At 36.2% G+C, this 24791-nt stretch overlaps 1 protein-coding gene across 1 annotated transcript in view; it reads right to left on the reverse strand.

The window, feature by feature from the left end:
- Nucleotides 1–4480: 4480 nt before the first annotated feature.
- Nucleotides 4481–24791, reverse strand: part of Trhde (thyrotropin releasing hormone degrading enzyme) — a 398108-nt gene continuing 377797 nt past the window's right edge. Inside the window, exons 16-19 of the mRNA XM_021175200.2 lie at nucleotides 17084–17251; nucleotides 16388–16528; nucleotides 12483–12564; nucleotides 4481–6990 (exon numbers count right to left, since the gene is read on the reverse strand). Of these exons, the coding sequence (XP_021030859.1) occupies nucleotides 6847–6990; nucleotides 12483–12564; nucleotides 16388–16528; nucleotides 17084–17251 (535 nt within the window). The 3' untranslated portion in view covers nucleotides 4481–6846. The remainder of the gene's footprint in view (nucleotides 6991–12482; nucleotides 12565–16387; nucleotides 16529–17083; nucleotides 17252–24791) is intronic.

The following is a 24791-nucleotide window of genomic DNA, read 5'->3' on the forward strand; positions in this document are numbered from 1 at the left end:
TATATGTCTGGTCTAATAAAGTAAAGAAACATTGTTACTAAGCAAATGTGCTTATTAGAAATAGTCCTACAATGTAATTTTTAATTATTTGATAATTCAGCCTTGGCCAAATAGCCAAAAGTAAAATCTCAAAGGTAAAATTGATGTTACCATATAAGTAACTTAAAATGTGTGAAATCAAAATGATAATGTGTTTTTGTTTTACAGCACTTACCTGTTATCAAAGACTATTAAAATGCAAAAGAGAATAAACTATAGCTATGAAAGACTGCACATATAAGAATATATGTCCATACAAGTGTCATTTCAAAAAGCTAACATGAGATAAACATTATGCAATACTGTAAAGACTAGAATTAAATATTTGGGAAGAAATCCATTTGAATGAGAAATGACAGTTAAAAGACCTATTTGAAATAAAAGGCAGAACAAAGACTTTCTAATGAGTTCTCACCCAGTAGGTTAGATACTACATGAAGGTGATGGCAGATCTGTACATAAGAGCAAATCAAATCCCTTGAGCCTTCCAGGGACGATTAGCAGGAAATAAATGCTCTGCACATTTGAGGCAGGTGTTCTTAACTCCACTATTATCTTTTCTACAAAACTCTTTGCTCTTTACTTATATGACATAAGAAAAAATGTGCACCATTAGAAGAAGTTGACCTGTACAGATGCGAGTCAAAGCAGTTAGCTCAGATGGTGTCTATGCACAGCAGGGCCCTTTGAAACATAACTTCAAGTAAATTAAGCAGTGCAGTTCATCTACAGTTCTACCCAGAAAGAAGGGAATTTTTCTGATCCCTGTGATAAGCAATAGTAAAGTTCAGGCTAACCTAATAACTCTTCCTAATAACATAGAGACAAGTTCAACCTCATTGTTGTGAGACACGAGTGAAGCACTTTGCAATCCACTATGTTCATGGCTCAATGGGTGAGTGTCAGTTAATTACTTGTAGTTTAAAGCCCTCACGAACAAAGGTAGAGTTGATGCGATGAAAATATTTTTAGAGACCACAGGAAGTAACCTTGGTAATAAACCAGTGATGAGCCAGAAACACGCCAATTATCACTTATCAAACAAGCTAGCAATAAAGCTGGGAGAAACGGAAGGGAAGCAAATATTCAAATCTCCCGTGGTCTCTATGGATAGGCAATGTCTCAAGCTTGACAGAGGCACAGAAGTGATGGACTCACATCATGGAAAGCTTAAGTTCATAGTTTTGAGCATCCACTAATATTAGTAATTCATTATAGAAGCTAATGGCTTTTAGCCCCCATCTGCTCAATGATCAGTTAGAATTAATAACATTTCACAGGGTTATCATGTGAACTGATAACTATAGAGTGCCTGGAGCTTACGAGATATCCATATACTCACATATACTCACATATACTCACATATACTCACATATACTCACATATACTCACATATACTCACATATACTCACATATACTCANCATATACTCACATATACTCACATATACTCACATATACTCACATATACTCACATATACTCACATATACTCACATATACTCACATATACTCATATATACTCACATATACTCACACTGTTTTTATCTTTCCCTATAATTAATCACTTATAAAAAAACTGAGCAAACTTAAGCCTTCTTTTTCTACTTTGTTACTACATCAGTATTTGAACTAGGAATCACAGAAAACCTAACTCTTACATTAAATTATATACATTAAATGTATTGATACAATTATATATTAATTATATATTGTAGTCAATGTAAACTTATAAACTTTTATTCGATTATATTTAATATGAATTATATAAATCAAATAAATTAATATCTATCCAAAAATATATATTCAATACAAATGCCATTAAAGTATGGATTGTGAAGTCTATGCAAAAATCACAAGATATAAAGTAATTGAATAACTTAAAAAAAATAAAGGCTTAAAGTGTACAATGATATATAAATCCACCCTTAACATGAGAACCTGCTTTTTATAACTCTTTTAAACATGTTCTAAAAGCATCGTAACTTTTCTTACCGAAACTTTAAAATAAAGTTTCATAAAGTGAAATTTAAAACCAATACTGTTATAGTATACAGTTATTCGACTTTTATTGAATCCATCCCAAAATGAAATAAAATATTTGATTTTAAAACTTGCTAATTAGTTCAAGGCTGTTGGAATTGAGGGCTATTTTACATAAATTAAAACTTGAAATTTCAGCATAGTTCATGAGGATTTGAAGAAATAAATTATTGCCTAAGAGTTGCTGAATCTGCTTCAGAGCATAAGTGATTTACTTAAAGTCAACAAAGAAAGCTAGCATCACTTTGGCAAACGTGAGATACCTTTACAAGTAGATTTAAGAATCTAGGAAAATCTGGAAGAAGCTGAGGAGGAGGGCGGCCTTATAAGAAGACCAGGAGTTTCAACTAACCTGGACCCCCAAGATCTCTCAGACACTGGACCACTAACCAAGCAGCATACACTAACTCATATGAGACCCCCAATACATATACAGCAGAGGACTGCCGGGGCTGTCTGGACTCAGTCTGAGAAGATGCACCCAACCCTCAAGAGACTGGAGGCCCCAGGGAGTGGAGATGTCTGGTGGGGTGCAGGGGTGGGGAGATATCCTCTTGGAGACAGTTGGGGTGGGGAGGAACTATGGGATGTGGAACAGTCAGAGGGTGGACTGGGAGGAGAATAAAGTGTGGACTGTAAAAATAGATTTACATTGCTAAGCTGCACAAACAGCATTTTTCAAGGATGATTTCTGTCCCAATTTTGATTCCAATTATTATTGCTTAAATTTTATGGTGTTATTATAATTTCAAGATAGTTTGCATTTCTATAAAATACTAGCATTACAAAATCAAACAGTTCAATTTACCTAGAAGTTTCAGAATTAGTATAGAAATAGTTGGGCTTCATATCTAAAACATATCCAACTGTTCTTCTATAGCATGAGATTCTGCTTCACCTTGTCATCATTCCAACTGGTTCATGAGTTCATTACATTTTACATGTGAACATTTTAGATCTATTTTCTACCATCTTCCTTTCACTCTCTGCATGCTCAGTTAAATACAGTCTACCCAATCATTTTCCTTTTCTTGGTTGAATTCTTAAATTTCATAACTATTGGTATCAAATGATAATTCAACCATGATCCCTTATAAATGAAAATATGCCATGGAAATCTTGGTTTCTCATCCTCTGTCCCTGGACTCCTGTAGGTGCTATAAGTTACAGGATAGTTCGTGAAAATATGTGAGCTACTTTCTCCATCCTCCTAGAAGACAATTGTTAGAATATTTAATTAGTGGTGAATTTGAAGTAAGCATATTGTATGTGTCATTATAAGTTATCTATAACATCTAATTCGGTGTTTCGGTTCCACAGAAGTACTTTTTTCACAACTTAGTCTACCAAGTCTTGTACTTTTTACTGAATAGGAGTTTCAATTATCTAGATGATATATCCTTCTACGTACATTCTGATCACCTATAGATGTTATCTCACAATCACAAGTAGGTGTTGAACATAAAGCAAAGTTCAGTCTTAAGGTTTCATTTTAAACTGTGTTCAATAACAGATCTGCAATGGGGGATGGAATAAATATATTAAATTCTGTGTTCCGATATTTGACTACTTATACTTACTAAACTAAATTGTGATTAACATGCATGTCCACTAGTTTGAAATCATACAAATTTGAAATATAAATGTTAAGGATAATATATTAGCTGTGACTGTGGTCAGTCATATATTCGGATCTTGTCAGGTCTCTAGCTAATGAGATGGACAGATATGAACCAAAGACCCTGTTGTATGTTAGCTGTAGACAATCTATGTAGAGGAATTTAGGCTGTATCATAACTGGAGTTTTAAAGACATGGGTGGCTGGTCTCAGCTTCATTTCATCTTCAAGAAGAAGTCAAAGATGCAGTGTGGTTTTGTGAGGAATCAAATCAGCATGTGTAAAAGTTAGTGATAATGGAACAAATTTTTGAAATTCAAGGCATACCGCTCATAACCTTGTAATATTTTAGTTGTATGTATTAGCTGAGCATCAGAAAATCCCATTATTACTCAATTACCTTAAAATTGTATTAAAAAAAAGGAAATTAAGGCCCAGCAAAAGTACATGCTAATGAATTTCAAGAAGCACATCTGATTCTTGAAGGCTGTACATATCAGCCTTCTAAGTTTGAAATCATGTTATTTTTGAAACTTCAAAGACCTTAAGGAAATTAATGAGAAAAATGTATGAAAATTGGGAAAACATTATATTTACAAGTTACATAGAGATAATAATGCCCAAAGTGGCAAATAACCTAGTATTTTCTAATTAAAACAAAGTTTTGCTGTTATACATACAATAAGAAAGGAACTTTTGAGACTAGACCATGGACACTTTCAAAACATTGTTATTTCATGTAGATAATTGATTTGTAAAACACACAAAAGAGAAAGGTAGAAACTCTAAGTAGAAAATATAATTTTATAGCTACATTTTACAGAATATTCCAAGAGATATCATTAGTTTTTTTATTATTTTGAAAATATTACTTATTTAAACAACTAAAAAGAAACTTTAAAGCCTGATATAATTTAAACATCGGAAAGGTTCAATAACTGAAAAAATGTGTAGCGCAAAACTGCCATCTCAATGCTGTTGGTACCACTAGACTGTTGAACAAGTTTTGTATGAGGTATAAACATTGCACATAATTATGCACTGAGGATTTAGATAATAGCTAAACCAGTTGTGTTCAAGGCCACTAAAACACTGAAAGAGGATTATGACTATTAACAATGGGGAGGAAAGAGAACTAAGAAAGTCCCTCAAACTCGAAGTTGGAAGTGAAAACTCACTCAAAATGAAAAGCACTGCCTCGAACTCAAAGGATTCACAGTACATCAGGGAGCAAAACAAGATACCCATGGCTACCACTTTGGGCAGTTCTGCTTTATGAATGAATCCACCGGTGCTATAACAGATATTTAGGCTCCTCGTGGCTGTAGACTAATTATGAAGGTTATATTTTAAAGCTTGCTCACTTTCAGTAAGTAACTTAAATCTCATATTTCACATTAAGCATGACCTGACTATCACTCTTTCATACCACAGAGTACTTAGAATTCATGTAATTTAATTGAATGAGGTGTTGAAAATTGTAGCTGTAAGAAATAAATATTAATTGTTTACATGATAAGGTTCAGATTTAGTTTTTATGTAGTCCACGGATTGGGAAATTGCTTCTCATTTGTACAAACAAAAATAATTCTATGACCTCTATTTTATAAATGATTTTTTTTTCCAACATTGAATGACAGTCTCTGAACTGCAACATTTGGAAGAGCTGAACATCACAGAAAAACCGAAAAGGTTTACACAATACGTGACTCAATAGAATAGCTGTATAAATATTTTACAATGTTCAACTTAAGATATGTTGACTCTGAAGCAAGGAGCTGGCCTATTGGGTGCGAGAAGCACTGAAATCTAGTTGTGTTACACACAGCCATAGAAATGGCTCTTCAAAATTCCTAGGTAGAACAGGGTTGTTAATTCCCGAAGGCTTTGTACAGTAACACAGCATAAAAGCAACTTTGTGTCTTAAGGGAGGGCACAACTGGCATTAAAGGTCATTAAATACTAATAGACCTGTTGAGGTATGGTTGCTTAATGAAGGTTAGGAGCACTGTACACATAAAGATCAACACACAGAGAGAATTTCACTCTGCAGTAGCGAAACTCAGAAAAACCAAGAAGCTCTACAGAAACACTTCCTTAGCAATGATCATTCTAAGTTTACACAGAATTGTTTTATGCAATAGAAATGTTGACCAATGTAATTATAGAAACTGGCAAAAGGTTGCCACTGACTTAAAAGACTTTGCAGAGTGGTTAGTTTACATGTGTATTTTGTTAGAATTTAGTTTCCTGTGGTAGAATAATACATCATCATTCAGTACATAGACAAAAAAAAACATGTAAGAAAGCAAGATATATAAAGTAGGAATGTTGAGATAAACTTCTTGAAGCCTTTTCCAGGTGTCCACAAATTTATAAAAAAGAGCTAAGTTTCCTTTGATTTGAAGAGAGTCTTCAAACAGGTGCATGTACAACATACTATATACATATGGATCTTCCTTATGTACATAATGCATATGTACATACTATCTATACATCTTTGCAAGTGTATACACAGCTTTTAACTCAAAGAAAATGAGTTAACAACATCTCAGTAATCATTGCCAGACAATCCAAGTGCTGAAACAATCCACACAGATTGCTTAGAGAGCTGTTGTATCTCTCCCGATGTCCATGGCTGAGAATAGAATTCCCTTCTGAAGTGTTTTTTTTTTTTTCCTTCCACTGCAACACTGATTGTCATAGGTAATCGTTGTGCTTTCGCATAATGCCCATTCTGGATGTACATACATAATGTTCACATACAACATTGGACATGTTAAATAAGCATGCCGGAACACAGGCAGGACCATATATCCATGCACAGAATAGTCTGAATAGGATTTCCCAAACTGACAGCAACATTAACATGCACCAGTAATCATACTTGGTCCTGAACAGTAGGGAATGTACAGCTGGAGTAACCAGGGCAAGTGTCACTTGCAAGAGTTTCTTTATAGAGGAATATCCAGTAGAAACACAAATGTAGAGTCAATGAAACAAGAATAATAGCCCCCAACAAATCAAACACCAAAACAAGAAGAAAGTCCTCTCTCATGTTAACACTGACATTCTGGCTAGCCACCTCATCCCACAGAGAGCAGGTCCTCCTACAAAGTTCTAGGGTGAGTGCTCTATAAGTGATGGATATTAGTGTCTCATGGCTTTTCCCAGCCACTGGAAAAGCTCATCTTGGTAAAACCTTTTCCAGCGCACATTGGCTTCCACAGTTTCCACAGCTCGTGAGAAAGAAGCAGATGCTACCCCATCATAGGACTTCATGAAATTCTTTAGCTGGAAATAGAAAATGAACATGTTGAATCTGCATGTATTCATATACATTATGTAGAACATACATGGATAAGATGCATCTGAGATGAAGTGTCACATGGAAACCTAGAAAAACTTGAAAAAAAAGCCCTCTAGCTCCACTTGCTTTAAGTTACATTTAAAAAGTCATGCTCTTTTTTTTTTTCCAGGACTCAAGATATATAGAACACAGTAGACAAAATTAGAAAATTTAATTTATCTATTCACAATAGGTTGGTGGTATGGCTTCAACAAACAGGTCTTATTACAAGTCACATCCACCATAGCAAAGAGTCTTTGCAATTGACTATAACACTAAAGGGTCATTTTCCTATTTGAATATTTGTTAGTCATGTTCTAAAAGTCAAACTATCTTAAATGTCAAGGGATTGCCAAAGTAACTGGACAGTAGAACATAGCAATGGTGCTATGAGAAATGAATGTTTAATGAACTCACAAACAGTGTGATAGATTTAGAAATATTAGGTATTTAGGATAAGGGAGGATATTAGGTATTTAGAAAGATTGGATTATTTAGGATAAAGAAGAAATATTGTTTCATTTAGGCAGAGAATTTGAGCACTGAAGTTCAAATTTTTAAATGTTTTGCTATGATTCTTACTGGAAGACATTTTTGTTTAGAGAGTTCATACACTCTGAGAAGACTCAAGGAATCTGCTTCAAGATTATACACTAGTACCTTCACTTTTTGTTCTGTATGCCTTAAGAAACTGGCGACCAACCAACAATTACAGTGCTAACAGACAAATGTGAAAAATCAACTCACAGCAAAGTGACATTCTGTGGTGTAATTAGTGTGGGGTGTGATCCCTCACTGAGTGGGTGCCACATGGCGGCTCTGCCAGGAAGGATATTCAGAGCCTCAAGATAAGATCAGGAGAAGAAGAGGGAAGTGTGGGGGTGTTGAAAATGCAGTTAGTTCTACTTCTCGAAATAAACTTGGATTTTAATTCATGGATATCTTGGTTTGTTTATGATGATATTTTTTGATTACTTGATACTAATGGGCTTTATGAAAGTTTATCATCTGGCAATGGTGGCAAAGGAAAAGTGTATCACAGAACTACATACTTGAGATACCATTGTGCTTTTGTCAAGACACAAATTAGAGTTATCTGAAAGGAGGGAACCTCAATTGAGAAAATACCTTCAAAAGTTCCAGCTGTAAGGCATTTATCGATTAGTGATTGATAGACAAGGGCCCACCCCGTTGTGGGAGGTTCCATCCCTGGTCTGTTAGCCCTAGGTTCTATAAGAAAGCAGGCTAAGCAAGCCATACACAGCAAGCCAGTAAGTATCACTTCTCCATGGCCTCTGCATCAGCCCATGCCTCCAGGTTCCTGCCCTGTTTGAGGTCATGTCCTGACTTCCTTTGATGAACAGTGATGTGGAAATGTAAGCCAAATAAATCCTTTCCTCTCCAACTTGCTTTGTGGTCATGGGGTTTCATTGCAGTAATAGAAACCCTAACTAAAACAGACACCAAAATCACTGTATTTGAAAGCAACTGTAAGATGCTTAAGGCATAACTGAGAGTTATTTTATGGTCCTAAAATTAATGTATTTGACTAAAATTTTATATATATGTATGTATATATATATATATATATGTATATTTAAAAGAGGAAAAAAAGAATTGTGTGAGGGTATTTGTTGTACACGTCCAACATTTTAGATACTGCTCTATACAAATATATACCATACATAATACTTATATGCACATATACACACACAGGAAGTGTACTTTGAAATTTATTAATACAATGATACATTTTCATTCACATAGATTCCAGTGGATTTAGTCTATAACTATTTAGCAACAAAAATGTGTTTATTTAATTTTGAGTTGTGTGATTTACTACAGAACGTGTTATCATAGTATATTTAGTAATATATTGAATGTCAATGAAAAGTACACACACTTGTTTTAGGCATTCATGGAACATGCCAGATAATGATCAATGGTCCTTTGGAGACTTGCATTCAGGGAAGGATGAGCTAAGTCTCTTCATGCAGCAGCTGAACACATGAAGAAAATGCCAACCCACAGGCTTAAATATGATCTATTACTGACACAATGACAGAAAGTCAGATTATCATGTAAGACAACGCAACTAGCAGATCCTTAGAGTTTCCTTTCTCCAATTCTGATTGAAGTATGCTAAGTCCTTTCCTCGGGAGCTTATCTCTCATGAGGTGACTCACACGTTGGAAGAGGCTCTTATTCATCAGAGCACATCAGGCACACTTTGCATAGTCGCCACAGATTGGCCTTGTGGCCCATATTTCTCAGCACTGCTTATGGAAAATGCGCTTTCAGAGCCATCTCACAGGTCCCTGCGGGGCCTGTGATGTCTGGCAGAACTTGCATGCCTCTGTGGCCTCCTCTGCATAAACAAACGCTTTTAGCATTCCACCCTGCTTAGTTCTCAGGCTCTTTGCGAGATTTTCTGCCTCCATTAGGTTTGATCTTAATTGGCTTTTGATGTATTTGTCTATGAGGCTTTCATTATGAACAAGCTTAGGCACCTTTGTAAAATAAAATTTAGTAAAATGGCAGTGTTGTTTGCTCCATGTGATTTTCTTAGCACAGAATTTCTAGGTGTGTTTATTAATCCATCTTTTAAAAACCTGTTTAATTCTGAGAAATATCTTACTTATCCTTCCATTTATTTCATTTACTCAATGTGTCCTTATTATCTGAGACTCCAGCAACATAACTTAGTTTAAGCATGAATCCCAAAATGTAACATAATCTTGATAACTGTAGAACTAAATAGAATTAGCTATTGACCTATTATGAGGTAAAGAACTTTCCATTAAAATAATAAATGAAATCTCTGTGATGGAGAGGAGGCATATTCTTCTACAACAAATTTGTGTGTTAGGTTCACAGAAGAACCCGACACATGAGAGAAGTGCTCCATAGACATTAGCTGGAACATGACTAAGGTTTCTGGGGTTTCAAGAGGTTGGACTTCTGCTAATTTAAAATTAAGAAAAGGATGGATTTCCTCATGAAGGAATATTAGCCAAATTGCAATGGTGGGGGAGCATCCTCTTTGAAACAGGGGAGAGGAGGAATGGGATGAGGAATTGTGGAAGGGGGGTCCAGGAGGGGGCAATGGCTAGATTGTAAATAAACAAATAAATTTAAAGAAAATGTTAAAAAGTAAACTACAGTCCTAGGCCATTAGGACAGTTTGAGGGAAGGAACTATAAAACAGAATAAGTTTTTCTACTTAATCTCACAGAAGTTGAGACCAGTAATTAAAATATTACATTATTTTCTCAGGGGGCTGGAGAGATGGCTCAGGTATTGAGAGAATATTATTCTTGCTGTGGCCTAAGACAGGTTCCCATCACCTTCCTCAGTCAGCACAAATAGCCTGTGACTCCATCTTAAAAAGCTCCAAAAAGCCCTTTCTGTCCTCTCAGCTGCACCTGAACTCTTAGGCACAAACCCATATTAGGACATACACAAATCATATAATTGAACACTTAAAAAATTAAAAACGGGTTTATAATTCACAGAGGTGCTGATTCCCTTTGGATCTACAAAGTTAGGAGCAATGTTACAACCTCAAAGGGAAGGCATTGATATTGATTAACATCTTCTGCTTCAGGAAGGGGTTACTGACAACACAAATTAAACCCTATGCTACTTGAAAATAACATTCCCTACTCCTGCAGAAGATGGTTAGGTGGTGAAAGTATGGCTTGGGCAGAACTGTTAAATTGGAAGGCATGCAAGTCCACAGCAGAACAGCCCATTGCTTATTCTGCCGAGACCCTGCATTGTTAAGTTGAGTGCTTTGAAGATAATGGAATAAAAGCCATAGTTTAGTCTCATTTCAGAAGTCATAAATTTCATGATCAGGGTAGCTTGGAAAGTTTAAATGGCAATTAATTAAAAGATAAAAATTAAATATGTAAGGGAAGTGGATAAAACCAGATGGTTTGCAAGTGAAAAATTTAACTAAATTTTAACTTACAACAAGGGGTTTGGGACCTTTGTATTAGCAAACCAGGGAATATATGAGCAAGGAAAAAGGGAAGAATGTTACAGGGAGAAGGGAGGGACCACTTCTGTGCTACCATCAATGTTTGTGGGGGTTGTGGCTAAATCAACACTTTATTTCTTGATCACACAATATTAAGTCATGATATTTAAAGCACTCAGTTTAAAAGGTAGAAACAATGAAAGCAATAAAAAACTGCCCACACCTCCTGTTTCATTTGGCCACATAAAAGTTCTTTTCATTTAGCTTTTTTCATAAAGATAAAACAAAACAAAAAGTAACAAAAACATTGCGGGATTTCAAAGCTAAACCTTCAGAGTTGAGGACACACTTAGCAGGGGCGGAGACTGACTTTCAAGTCACTAGAATTAGAGCTTTGGCTCAGCACAGTACCATTGTGACAAATCCAAGCCAAGTAAATGGAGATGCTCTCAGGAAGCTGGGAAGTATTGGAGAACTGGATGGGGTGCCAGGTCCAGTGCATGTAAAGGATTACCCCTCAGCAGGAACATCTGTGGGTCACAGCTTCCGGCCTATCTTCTGTGAAAACTAATACATCTAAGGGTCCTTGCTAAAGATTAGCTGGGTAGTGTGGAAAGCAGAAGAGGGAAAGGCAGCGTCTATTATCATAATCAAGTGACAGAATATTTTGTTATTTTTTTCCTGTTTGATTGATCATCCCCATGTGATATCCCACTCTAGCACAGACAGGAGCAAGTGGAGGGGAAGGGGACACCTAGATAGCTCACATATTGAGATATACAATAGGGAAAGGAAAACATAGATACTCTAGAACCTGAGAACAAGTTCATTAAAAAGTCAACCTTATTTTCACTAATGAAATTGACTTGTGATGGAACCAATCTATCAATCTTAGGCAGACTGTTATTTTTGATGTGTATTACCATCTGTGTTTCTTCGTACGAATATGCTTTTATTCCATTTAATAGACCTAATAATCTTTAGCAGGCTATTGTGTCTGCACATGCCATGAACCTTTTTACTGCATACTTCAGCATCAAGCGTGGTCTCTTGTGTGCCTGTAGTCATTAGCATGGCTGTTGGTGGATGATTTATAAACCGAGTTCACAGAATCATTTGAAGAGAAGATGTCAGTTTGAAGATCTCTGGAATGACTGGCCCCAAATTATGGAATTCCTTACATTTGAACACTCTTCAGAGTTCTCAGCATTGCTCATAGTCATTCAACACTTAATATGGTAGAAATTTCTCTGCAGGTAATGGGTTAAGGAAATGTGTGTGTGTATGTTTACATGCATGTGTGTATATATGAGAACGTGCAAAAATGTGTGAATGGGGGATATGTAAATCAGCAGTGATATCAAAGGAACTAGTATGTATCTAATGTGAAGAAATCAAAGTAAGTCTGTAGTTTTATATGTTTAAATAAGAAAATGGTAACAAGATTTTTACCTCTTTAAGTTCACCTTCTGTATTAAGAAATTCTGTAACTCCACTGATAAGTTTGGAATTCATAAACAGTGCTTCGCCATACCTACAGAGATAAAAGAAAAAAACTTAATGTCTACCTAGATAGTAATTTAAGCAATCTTTTTATAATGGTTTTTGGAGTCTTTCCCAAGGGTTGCGTTTGCCAGAGCAGTCAGTGATCACCAGCTTTCGGGGCAGTTCTGGTTAGTCTTTTCAGGAGCGAGAAATGCAAAGAAGCGGTTCTTGCCACGGGGTGCTATCAGATCCAGCTGACCTGCTACACAGTGCTTCAGAGAAGTCTGACTCTTAGTGAGCTTATCAAAATTCCAGGCTCCTAGAATTAGATTAAAGTATTGCTTTTCTGTTTGCAAGCCATGACCCAGGAGAAGGGGCAGTTTTATATGTTTTAGTACACAGAAATCTTGATCATTGTAAGGGAATTATCTCTCAGGAAATGAAATAAAAAGCAAGAAAAGCTCAGGCAAGACTGGCATGTCACACAGATTCTGTGTTCTGCCTAGTCTTAATAGATATTGGAATTTTAATTAAGTTGTAAAATCCAAGGCAGAGTTCACAAAAAGAGTATCAGTTGCTCATATAGTTATTAAAATATCTATTTATTCATATCTAGTTGTTATATAATTCTTACAGGATGGGCACAATTCCTTGACTTATGATCTATAGACAATGTATCCCCATAATCTATAACAATGTATCTCCATAATCTATAGACAATGTATCCCTAAGCATGAAAGCTTTCACCTTAATCTACCTCTGCTCTTCTTTGACACTTATTATAGTTTCTATGCTCTTAGAACCAAAATAACCAATAGTAGGATTGAGGTTTAGGAAGCATCGGACCAGCCATATTTGCTCGATGCTTCCTTTCGCTTTCTCAACTGCTGAGGTCTTTAGTACTTTATCTGCTGAAAGACTTAGTTTTATTATTGAAAAGAGGGACTCAAATGGGAAGATCGCCATGATGAGAAAAGACATCTTAGTCAAAGGAATAGGTGGACACTCGAGACTGTGAACTACCGAGTACCATGACACAAACCTGCAGTCTGAGCATTCAGGAGACAGAGACAAGGTGAATTCGGCAAATTTGAGGATAGACTGAGCCGCTTAGTGGGTGGGGAGATGGCCAAGATTACACATTAGCATTGTCTCAAAGAGGTAAGCAACCAAACACTCACTTCGATAATAATACAAGTAAACAGCATGTGATCAGAAAAGTGACTCTCCAGATTAGAAAAAAACAAATACAAAAATACAGAAACAAAAACACTTCATTTTCTGGGAGGTCCAATTGTTTTCGTTTACACTCTCAGGCAAGGAAGACTAAGACGTAATTTCTAGCTTTGAATGTATACAGCCGAACCTCTAGACATGGAAAGAGATAATTTCTGTGTAATGAAACTAGATGTAGTATTGATGCAATGATGTAGTATTGATGAAGTGATTCACAGAGTTGAGAGATCAACAGCTCTGTATTTTAGGAGACGGATCTATACCGAGTATAGTATTGCTCTGAGGAAGAAACACCAAGCAGAAATCTGACACAAACAAAGGCAAGGAAGTATGAAAGGTAAAGGGAGAGAATTTTAATTAGCTTGTATCAGAAGGCACATATACTGTGAGGCTGGACGAGTAAAAGAATGTTAAGAGGTAAACAAAATATCTATTTATTTATATCTAGTTGTTATATAATTCTTACAGGATGGGCACAATTCCTTGACTTATGATCTATAGACAATGTATCCCCATAATCTATAAAAATGTATCTCCATAATCTATAGACAATGTATAGACACTGTGAAGCTTTTATGTTCAGTGTGGTACAGAACCATGGGGAATTTTGTAGAGGAGAGTTATCAATGCCTCTTAGAAGGTTGTGATGATAATGAAAAGACTTACATGTGCATCTGTACAGCAGTGAGCATGAGTACAGAGGCAGAAAGATCAAGATTATCAAGGCTATAAGCCTACTGGAGAAGAACAAGGAAAAGAAACAAATATGCTAAAGAAGTATTAGTAGAACCATGCAGTGGTGGCTCACGCTTTTAATCCCAGCACTTGGGAGGCAGAGGCAGGCAGATTTTTGAGTTCGAGACCAGCCTGGTCTACAGAGTGAGTCCCAAGACAGCCAGGCCTATACAGAGAAACCCTGTCTTCAAAAAACAAAAAAACCAAAAACAACAACAAAAAGAGAAGTATTAGTAGGAAGAGTAAGGAAGTCTTCAAGAAATATTTAAGATAATTAAGAGGACCTTGGATCTATTATTATGTATGGTGAAAGGAAGGAAAAGATCCAGATAGACTTCCAGTCAGGTGGCTTGAGCAATTGGTGAATAGTTACCTGAGAAAGAAAGGTAAGGATTTCTTACTAAGGAACAAGAGACAAGTAAAAAAGAAAAATTATAGGTTTAGTTTTTAGGTGTACTCCAATAGGAGACCCCACGGGGAAATGGCTGTTGTACTACACGGTGACATCAGTGGAAAAGTATGGGTTAGAGAATTTCTTCTGAGAGCAACAGAAGCCATGAGAGCACTTGATAACTAAAACCAGAAGGAACCTGTAAAGTGAGAATATAGTATCCCAGACAGCCCTTCCCATGAGCCCTAACAGCCAAGAACTGATAGGAAAATAAGAGATGATAGTAGCACTCCTCCTTGTGAAAATAAACACTACTGTGTTTGTAGACCAAAATCTCAGTCTCTCTCCTTTGAATGGTGGCCATAGTTCCTTAGAGACAAAATAGGCATGATGAGGGTAAGAAGAAATAAATGATACCTGTTCACACATGGGCTTCATTGAGCTCAGGTCTATAAAGCTAAAGAAATGGCTGGTCTGTACTTTTGAAACCCTTTAAACTGAAATACTCGTTTGTATTAGTTTCATCTTACTGCTGGTTACATGAGTCATTCTAAACACAATGGCACTCGAGTACTAAGTTTTCTATTATTCTAAGATACGAACTTAAAAACACAAAAATGTCAACAGGCCTTACAGCTACAATCAGTGGTTTCGGACAATAAAGTAAATATAGATAGAAATGATTGTAACTGTGACAAGTTCATTCTAATGAACTGGTTATGCAAGAATAACTGATAAAGGAGTGGAAAAAAAAAGCCACACACACACAATAGTATTTACATCTCCTTTTAAGAGACCAAATGTTTGGTCTGCTTACTATCTGGGAAAATTTATGTTGGAGAGTAACATGCAACATTTACATGCTCCATAATAGATTTAATTTAAAATACCACAGAGATTATCAAAGACATAAATTAGCATTTATTATAATATATTTAAATGTTTAATGAAATAATTTCTAAAATTGAAGCTGAAGAATTCTCACCACGAAGCAAGATATCCTGGGAATTAATTCCACTGCAGCTGGAATAGTACAATGATTTAAATGATAAATGTGTCTTCTCTGTGTCACTATCTTATTTAGATGTTTGATGATATTTACATTTAAAGGGAATTTAAAACAATTCTGAAAGAGTAAAGTTTCTTGTTGGAATAGCATTTATATGGGATTTGTGGGTTTTTTTAAATAATATATACAGAATGTATAAGTTTAATGGACAGAGTTTGATTTTATTTAGTTTGGTGAATTTCCAAGCCAAGTTGCCTGGTTAAACACATCTTACTCTCTCCATGCATTCCCATTAAGGTTATCCGTCTTTATTACATAAGGGATAGTAAAAAACTGTTAAAAATCATGAATTTCAAGGCATGGCAGAAGCTATCTTTGCTAAATATTTTAATGTCTAAATTTTTCATTTGGTTCACAGCCCTAAAACAATCCCCGTGTGTCTGTAACTCAAATGTTGGCTTTCATTCCTTCATTTGGGCATGAATAGATTATTATCTCTACCTGGTATTTAGTATTTTCCATTTGTCTCTGAAAAACTTCCAGGCAAGGTCTCGGCCATGTGGATTTCTGGCTACGTGGATAATGACATCAATTGCATCTTGATCCAACACCACCTCAGAATTCAGAGACAGATTTAGAAGCCTACAAGGATAAGAGGGTGGGAAAATATTTAGTGTGAAAACTTAAACACTTTATAATCTTAATCATTTTTACTTTAAAAAAATCACAATTTTGCGTTATTCTTCAAAAATACTTGAGTTAAAACTTGCCCAGTGAACAATTACAGAATAATTTTTGTTTAGAAAATACAGATAAAATTCATAGCATTTTTCATGAAATACATTAATTAAACTCCAAGAATATCTATGGGATGGAAAAAAAAACACAAATCTTACTTGTCGACACAACTCCACTCTCAAATTCTTCATATTAAATGTTTGCTTTTACAATGAAGTGTTTTCTTAAACCCATATCAAACTTATTAAACCAATTAGTCCTAAACAATGTTATCTTTCAAGTCAAGTTGCTTTCATCCTGCCACCATGTAGGTAGGGTTCCTTATCTTTAGAAAGATTTGTTTTATAATAACCAATTTCACAGGACTATATATTCAAAGAAACAAAATCACTCTGGAGCAGTTTGACTTTAGATGATATGTTCATTGCAAAAATAACTTGGGTAATTTAATGGACTCACCTACTTAATAAATTCCTGTCATCACTGCAAGTTAAAGCCTCCAGCAGTATCTTTTTCTCAGAAACTGCAGTGGTAGAGTGGAATTTCATCCAGATAAACTCCCAGACATCCTCATCCAGCAGCGACACTCCTGTGCAGTAGACGATGTCTCTAACATTCAGGGGTATTCTAGAGAAGCAACCCATGGTGGGTTTCTGTTAATCAAAAGCTTTACGGTTTGAAAATAAAGAACAATGTGGCTTTCCTAGAGCCAGCTATGAAAAAGGTGATTTGTCAATTATATTTCTCCTAAAAATGTAATAGTACATAACAATAATATTCAAATGTACTTGAGACTAGAAAATAAAATAACCTTTTTATTTCCAATATGTTTTGAATTTAACTTTGGTTTATATTCATAAAGTTATCATTAAACAAGCTAAAAACAAACATTGTTATAGAATCAAAAATGAAATCCTTTATATTTTCAGTAGTATTAACATAATTCCTGTCTGAAAGTTTGCTTTCATAATATGTACACTCAGGAAATGAAGACAAAGGTAGAGGATGTCAAGTTTATTGAATAAAATACAACCATTTTATTTTAAATTCTTTTTAAAAATTCTATTAAGAAAAGTAACATGTAGTTGTAAGGGCCTGAAAATAAGTAACTGCATCCAGGTTGTGCAAGAGCCTGGAGAGGTCAGAAGAAGGTGTCAGATCCCCTGGAACTAGAATTACAGGTTCTGAAACCTGAGCTGGTTTCCTGAAATTGAATCAGAGTCAAGTCTTCTGTAAGAACAGTAAGAAAATTTAGCTACTGGGCCATCTATGCAGACCAAAGAAACTATCATGGGGCCAGTAGAGAAGATTAATTCCATGACCTTGGTGATATTATTTCCACACTCTAACGACCTGAGCTAACTGGTTACTCTAAATTTTTATCATATTACTATCTAGAACTAATTTATTTTTATTTTTATCAGATATTTTCTTTATTTACATTTCAAATGTAATGTAACCCCTTTCCTGGTTTCCCCTCCAAAAACTTCCAATCCTCTCCCCCCTCCCTCTACTCACTAACCCACCTACTCTTGCTTCCCTGTCCTGGCATTCCTCTACTTTGGGGCATTGAGCCTTCACAGGACCAAGGGCCTCTCCTCACATTGATGTCCAACAAGGCCATCCTCTGCTACATATGCATCTGGAGGCATGGGTCCCTCCATATGAACTCTTTGGTTGGTGGTTTAGTCCCTGTGAGCTCTGAGGGTACTGGTTGGTTCACATAGTTGTTCCTCCTATAGGGCTGCACACCCCTTTAGTTCCTTCAGTCTTTTCTCTAGTTCCTCCATTGGGGATCTAGTGCTCAGTCCAATGGTTGACTGAGAGCATCCACCTCTGTATTTGTCAGGCACTGGCAGAGCCTCTCAGGAGACAGTTATATCAGGCTCCTGTCAGCAAGCACTTGTTTCTTCAAACATTAAAAATACAGAGGATCAAAATTTTAATGATAAGTAATAAGGCAAAACTAACAAAGACCTTTTCCTCTATGTTTATATAGTTATTTTTAAAAAGAATAGCAAACTATTACTATGACTCCAAAATAAAATTTAGTGTGAGAAAAATTAGCATGAACTTTGTCAAGCTTGGTAATTCATGAATTATAAACTTATAAGTCAACTTTTGCACAGTGGTATTCCATGGTTTACTACATTTCTGGGCTCTTTAAAATATTTGTCTTGAGAAATATTCAAATGACTTTTTAAAGTTGAAAAGTATATATCTCTCTTTTGCAACATTCATTACTCTATTAGTTACATTTTCCATTAATAATTTAAATGTGACTATATGGATTGTCTTCTCTAAATCACACAAAGGAACAATGGCTTTTAAAGATCCAGAACTTTTATTGTAAAACACTAGTATGGGAAAACAGACGCAAACTCTGAGAGGACCAGACTCATTTTCAGTCACTAAGAAGGGCTGATTGCAGAATAGCCAACCATTTCCCTCAGCACTGTTAACAAGCAAACATTTGTTCATCCATTAAAAGGAGAGGAGGGGGTAAAAAAGGAGGATAGTGGTACAATACCACAGCACCAGAAGATTCACAGCTCTCTGTAAAAGGAATATAGTTTAACATCTATGTTTAATGTTTTTTTCTCTATTTTTTTTTGTACTTTTATACATGAACTTCTTAGTATGGATGCTGGTTATGTAGCTATGGAAACCCTAACTCATTGGACTCTATTCGCATCTTCTTTTGATCTTTTCCTCAGCCTGCATCCCCATAGAAACTATCAACAAGAGTCTTCCCTTGTTAAGACTTGGTGACACAGATATCTTACAGTTCTGTTTATTACCAGCTTGCAACACTGCATACTGAAATTAACTAAAGCAATTAGAGTTAGTATGTATTAGTGAAAAGAATCATTCTTAATAGTCATAATCTAAGATCACCCATATATTGTCAATAAGTTGGCACTTATAAAAAAAAAAAAAGGCTGGGATAATGCTATGAAGTATAGAAGCTGTCTTCGTCAGAGTTTCTATTCCTGGACAAAACATCATGACCAAGAAGCAAGTTGGGGAGGAAAGGGTTTATTCAGCTTACACTTCCACAGTGCTGTTCATCACTGAAGGAAGTCAGGACTGGAACTCAAGCAGGTCAGGAAACAGGAGTTGATGCAGAGGCCATGGAAGGATGTTACTTACTGGCTTGCTTTTGTCTGCTTACTCTCTGCTGAGCTAGTAGAGAAACTGTGACATCTAAGTGTCTAGCCAACTGTCTCTATTCTCTACTAGGTGTCTAGATCATACCAGATGCATCAGAATTCCATATTTGGAAAGCCAGATGCTCTCTTAGGAGGCAGATCTGGAGAGACTGGGGCATCATATGGACAGGTTAATGCTTCTCCCAGAAAGAAGTTTAGAGTTGGAATCCTCACCATCTCTGGGCTGTGGTGAAAATTAGGAAAGAGTACAAAGCTGTCTGTGACCTCTCAGGTGGCTAATCTCTGTCAGATCAATCAGAACTCCAAGAATAGTGAAGAAGATCACTCAAATAGCAGAACATCTTTTAAAAGTGCACCATTGTTTTCCTGAGCCTAACTGCTGAGAGATTTTCATACCACCACAACCAACATGTAATTCTCTGAGAGTATATCTGGACATGGATGGTACCTCTATACCCCTTTGAATTTTACAATTTAAGCAGTGTTTAAAATGTCATTTTTTAGAAATACTGGGTATTAGAAAGACTGGGTTTCTAACAAAAACCATTATGCTTGCTAGCATTGTCATGATATATGGTCAACACAGCCTTTAAGTGTCTGAAAAGGACATGATCAGCAGTGATCTAAGTATCTACCCTATAGCCAAAGTGTAAGATGAAACAGTAAGATGAAAAGAGACCTTATAAACATTCCCAGCAATAAAAGTTTAGATACAATGATCAGTATGCTGAAGAAATATAAGTTGAGTGTCCTAGGCAGCCCTTTGAAAGGAAAGCTATATAGAAAGTGAGAAATTCCAAGCAGAAATCTGCAGCTGTAGATCAAGATAAATGCTGTATAATATGGAAGTGCTTCTCAAAAGACTTCATGTCTACTTTCAATTCTGTCGCAAGCTGCCCATTCCTGTGTACACAGTACACGCACCAAACTTGATGAGGAAGAATATGAAAGACACGTATGTTTGAATAGATCATCTAAAGCACGAAAAATTATCTTCAGTCTTGGGAACAAATCCCCAAGTCTCAGGAAAGGATTGGCTCAATTACCCGATACCAGGAGCTAACATTGCATGTATCTTCTCCAAGAATTAAGGCAGAGCTGATTAGCCTAGAGTGCTGAGTTTTCTAGCAACTCTTCTACCTCATCAGTTCCTCGCTTCCCTACCCCTTCACCAGACAATCAATGTATAGTTCACAAGATCATTTTTACTCATTACTGAAAATAAAACAAGATTGGTAAGAACTGAATATGCCAGGGGCCCTCAATTCCCAATGACTTCCATGGTTAATGAAACCCCCTTTTGTTTCTAAATTTGTAAAGATGTTCTAATAACATTTTCGCAAAATGATTGCTCTGGGGACAGTTTAAGATCTCTTTGTATAAACCAAAGTCATTAGGAATAAATGAAAAAGCTCATTTGTTTGTAAAGCATTAGCTAAGAAACCCACAGAACCCATAGTTATGAATGGTACAAATGAGCCCTGTGAGACACTGGATATCAGGATTACAGGGATCAAGGGCCCCTTCCCAGTGAACATGAAAATTGTTTATGAAGATGTGAGTGTCCCCATGGTCATTTTGTTTTAACTGCTGCCTCAGAAGTAAATCTTTTAATGGGGTTTCATCAGCTAGAAGGAAAGCTGTGTTTGATTGTAAGTATTATATACAAGTATTCACACTGAGCAAGTAACCTTCTATTCATGGAAGATGAATGGAGTAATGCTTATCAAAAACAAAATGCAGAAACCATTGCCTAATTAGTATAACTTGTACTATGGTTTTCATTCCATTCTCATTTTAAGTGGGATTATGACAGAGTTTATTTGCGTAATAAAAGTTTTGAATGCATAGATGTTCAGTATATCATTATGGGGCCATTTATTTTCACATTTCAGTGATATATTTAACTTTTTATCCTGCTAGAGGCAAGGGCTTGAAGATGAAATGCTTTGGAGGTAGATGTTAAAAATTAAGTAAGAGAAAGAAAAAAGGCATTTCTCCCAGGTGTTTTGTTCTAAATTGAGTAAAAATATAGTAATGGTAGTGTTCATATGTTGAATCCACTATAACAAAGTACTATAGACCAGATGGCTTTTTACAAAGACAGTTAATTCTGAACACTGACGTTTGTCTTCAGCACAGTAACAATGTCAATTTCGGGTGAGATCCCTTTTCAAGGACAGGGAATGCTGCCTTCTCCTTTATCTTGCTCTGGCAGAATGGGGCTGGAAAGCTCTCTGAGCTCATTTCTAAATAAGATTAGACTGAGAGCTCTCTGCTTTTCGATCTAATTAATTCTCAAAAGCCACACCTCCTAACAGTCATTTTAGAAGTTAAGAATCTCCAAAAGAAGCTTTGTGGCAAACACAAAGATTCAGTCCATAAAGGTACTAAAATGAGATTAAGTCACAGTATTTGATTAATTAATTAATTAATTGCAATTAAGATGTCCAAACAAATAAGTAAGACAATTGTCAAAGATCTTATTTAAAAAGCCACATATGGCCCTTCCTCTATTTGACAAACTACTAGCCTGATTGATACTGGGTGAGTAGAAGTTACGGTTTTAAACCCTTGCCCTCAGTGAGACAACAAGGCCCCAGTGTTATGAAACTCCTTTTCATAAAGGCTGCCCTGGATCAACTCAGTGATCTTGAAACAGAACAGAAAGACATAAATGGTGAGCAAGGGAAAGGCCTTGGAGAGAGGAAGGTGTGTTATATGGGTAGGGAAGGGAAGAAGTGTGAGATGAGACTAATTAGAATGTGTTATGTATATGTATGATATTGTCAGAGAATGCATTTAATATTATTTTAATTAAATAATGATAATATACTTTGTCATAGGAGGAGAATACTGAAGGGATAAAGAGAAGAATATTAAAATGTTCTTTAAGACCCAAGTATCACAGGTAGCAGTCTTTTGCTAAATTATAACTTCAAGTGTAGTAATTAAATAGTTTTGCCTTTACATGGGGAATCATCAAATATTTAATTACATTTGCAAAGACAAGCTTGTTATTATTAGAGTAAAACACATACATAAAACTTCTACTGAATAATCAGACATGATACTAACAATATAATGTTAAAACTTAAAACATCTTCCATAGGAAAGTTACATTGATTGAATGAAAACCATAAACACAAAAACATAAACCTCTATGTTAAAAATATATTTTATAATTAATAAAAAATATTCATCTATTTTCAAGTAGCTTTCTTAGAACTAATTTTGCTAGGAGTTTGTTTCTGGTCTGAGTGAGTCAAGGTCAATGCTTTGGGCTTCGTTTTTCATCCTAATTGGACAGGGCTAAAGTCCAAGGGTTCTAAAGTCCCTTCTTGCTCTGTTAGTACAAGAATCTTTTCATTAGTGATTGTATTAACATTGAAATGTGGGTTTAATTATTTTCAAAGACAATGAGAAATATTGCTCACAGGAGCCTCTCTGAGAACAGTACTGCCTCTCAGTGGAGCTTCATATGCCATCAATAAATAGTGGGGCCCAACATTTAATTATTTTTAATTAATGAACATGGAATTCACTCATTTGAAAGACTGGGTATCTACTCTACAAATGAACAGCTTTGGTCGAGACCTCATTGCCAATGCACCAAATCATGTGCTTTAAAAAGCTTTTGTTCTCATTTGTCCTCTAGGACCACTAGTTCTTGAAGTTAAAGCACCAAGCTGGAAAAAAAAAAAAAAAGAAAAAGAAAAGAAAACAACCTGCTTTTACACAAGTTGACCTTGTGTGCAGGGTCTGTTGCCTCCCTTCCTCTTTGTCCCAATTCTTCACCCTCCTGTCTGCCTCCAAGAACACCTCCTTGAATACAACTTACAAGATATTTACAAGGAATTTGTGACTTTGTACCTAGGTGTCAGTTCATTTATCTGAAAAATGAGGTAATAATTCCTGATAGGGCTGTTGCAATGGAGAATTGGGATTATCTTCATCCAGAGCTTAGCACACTGCCCTGTATATACATGACCTTTATCTCTGTAGTGTGCAGTACAGCACAGTACTCTTTACTTCTAATATCAAAGGTTGTGGTTTTTGTGGGGTGTGTGTGTGTGTGTGTGTCCCTATACATACATGTGTAGATCAAATGACAATCTTCCCCTGTGTTCCTTTTGGAGATCTGGTACTCATCAGCTAGATGAGGCTCTCTGAGACCTCCTTCATCCATGTCTCTAGCACTAGATAACAAGAACAGACCTAAAATGTCTGTCTGCTTTCATACATGAATGCTGAGGATCAAACCCAGGTTCTTGTGCTTACACTGCAAGCATTTCACCAACATACCTAAAACCCTAGACTTAAGAAAGTAGTAACCAGCCAATATTCCTATCTTTTCTAAGTGACTAATGAGATTTATAAAGCAGGCATAAGTAATTTTAACCAATCAAAACAATAAATAATTTTTTTAAAATGTCAAATTTAGATTTTATATCTGGTGAGTCTCTAAGGTAGGTCCACTCAGGAGCACACAGGCTGCAGAAGTGGCAGAACAGCTGGGACAGGCTCTTAAGGGCCTACATCTACACTCAGGAGGTGGGGCTGACCCTCAGCTCTCTATGCACCTTCCCTGCCAGAGGAGAACTTGCCTTCAGGAAGTGTCTGACACTGGGACACAGGTGAGATCACCATTTTCTCTCTGATGATTCTCTAAGGAGGGTCCACTCAGAAGCACACAAGCTGCAGAAGCAGCATAGCAGCTGGGACAGGGTCCTATGGGCCTACATCAGCACCCAGGAGGTATACAGTGGTCTTGCCAGGAAAGAGCTGGTCTCCCAAGGAGTGCTGACACAGGCTTACAAACTCAGAGGAGGAACCAAGTTCCAGCCAGAGACAGCAAGAACATATAACATCAGAGATTACCAGATGGTGAAAGGCAAATGCAAGAATCTTACCAACAGAAACCAAGACTACTTGCCATCATCAGAACCCACTACTCCCACCACATCAAGTTCTGGATACCCCAACATACCGAA

This window comes from Mus caroli, chromosome 10 (assembly GCF_900094665.2).
Source record: "Mus caroli chromosome 10, CAROLI_EIJ_v1.1, whole genome shotgun sequence".
In the NCBI taxonomy this organism is placed as follows: Eukaryota; Metazoa; Chordata; class Mammalia; order Rodentia; family Muridae; genus Mus; species Mus caroli.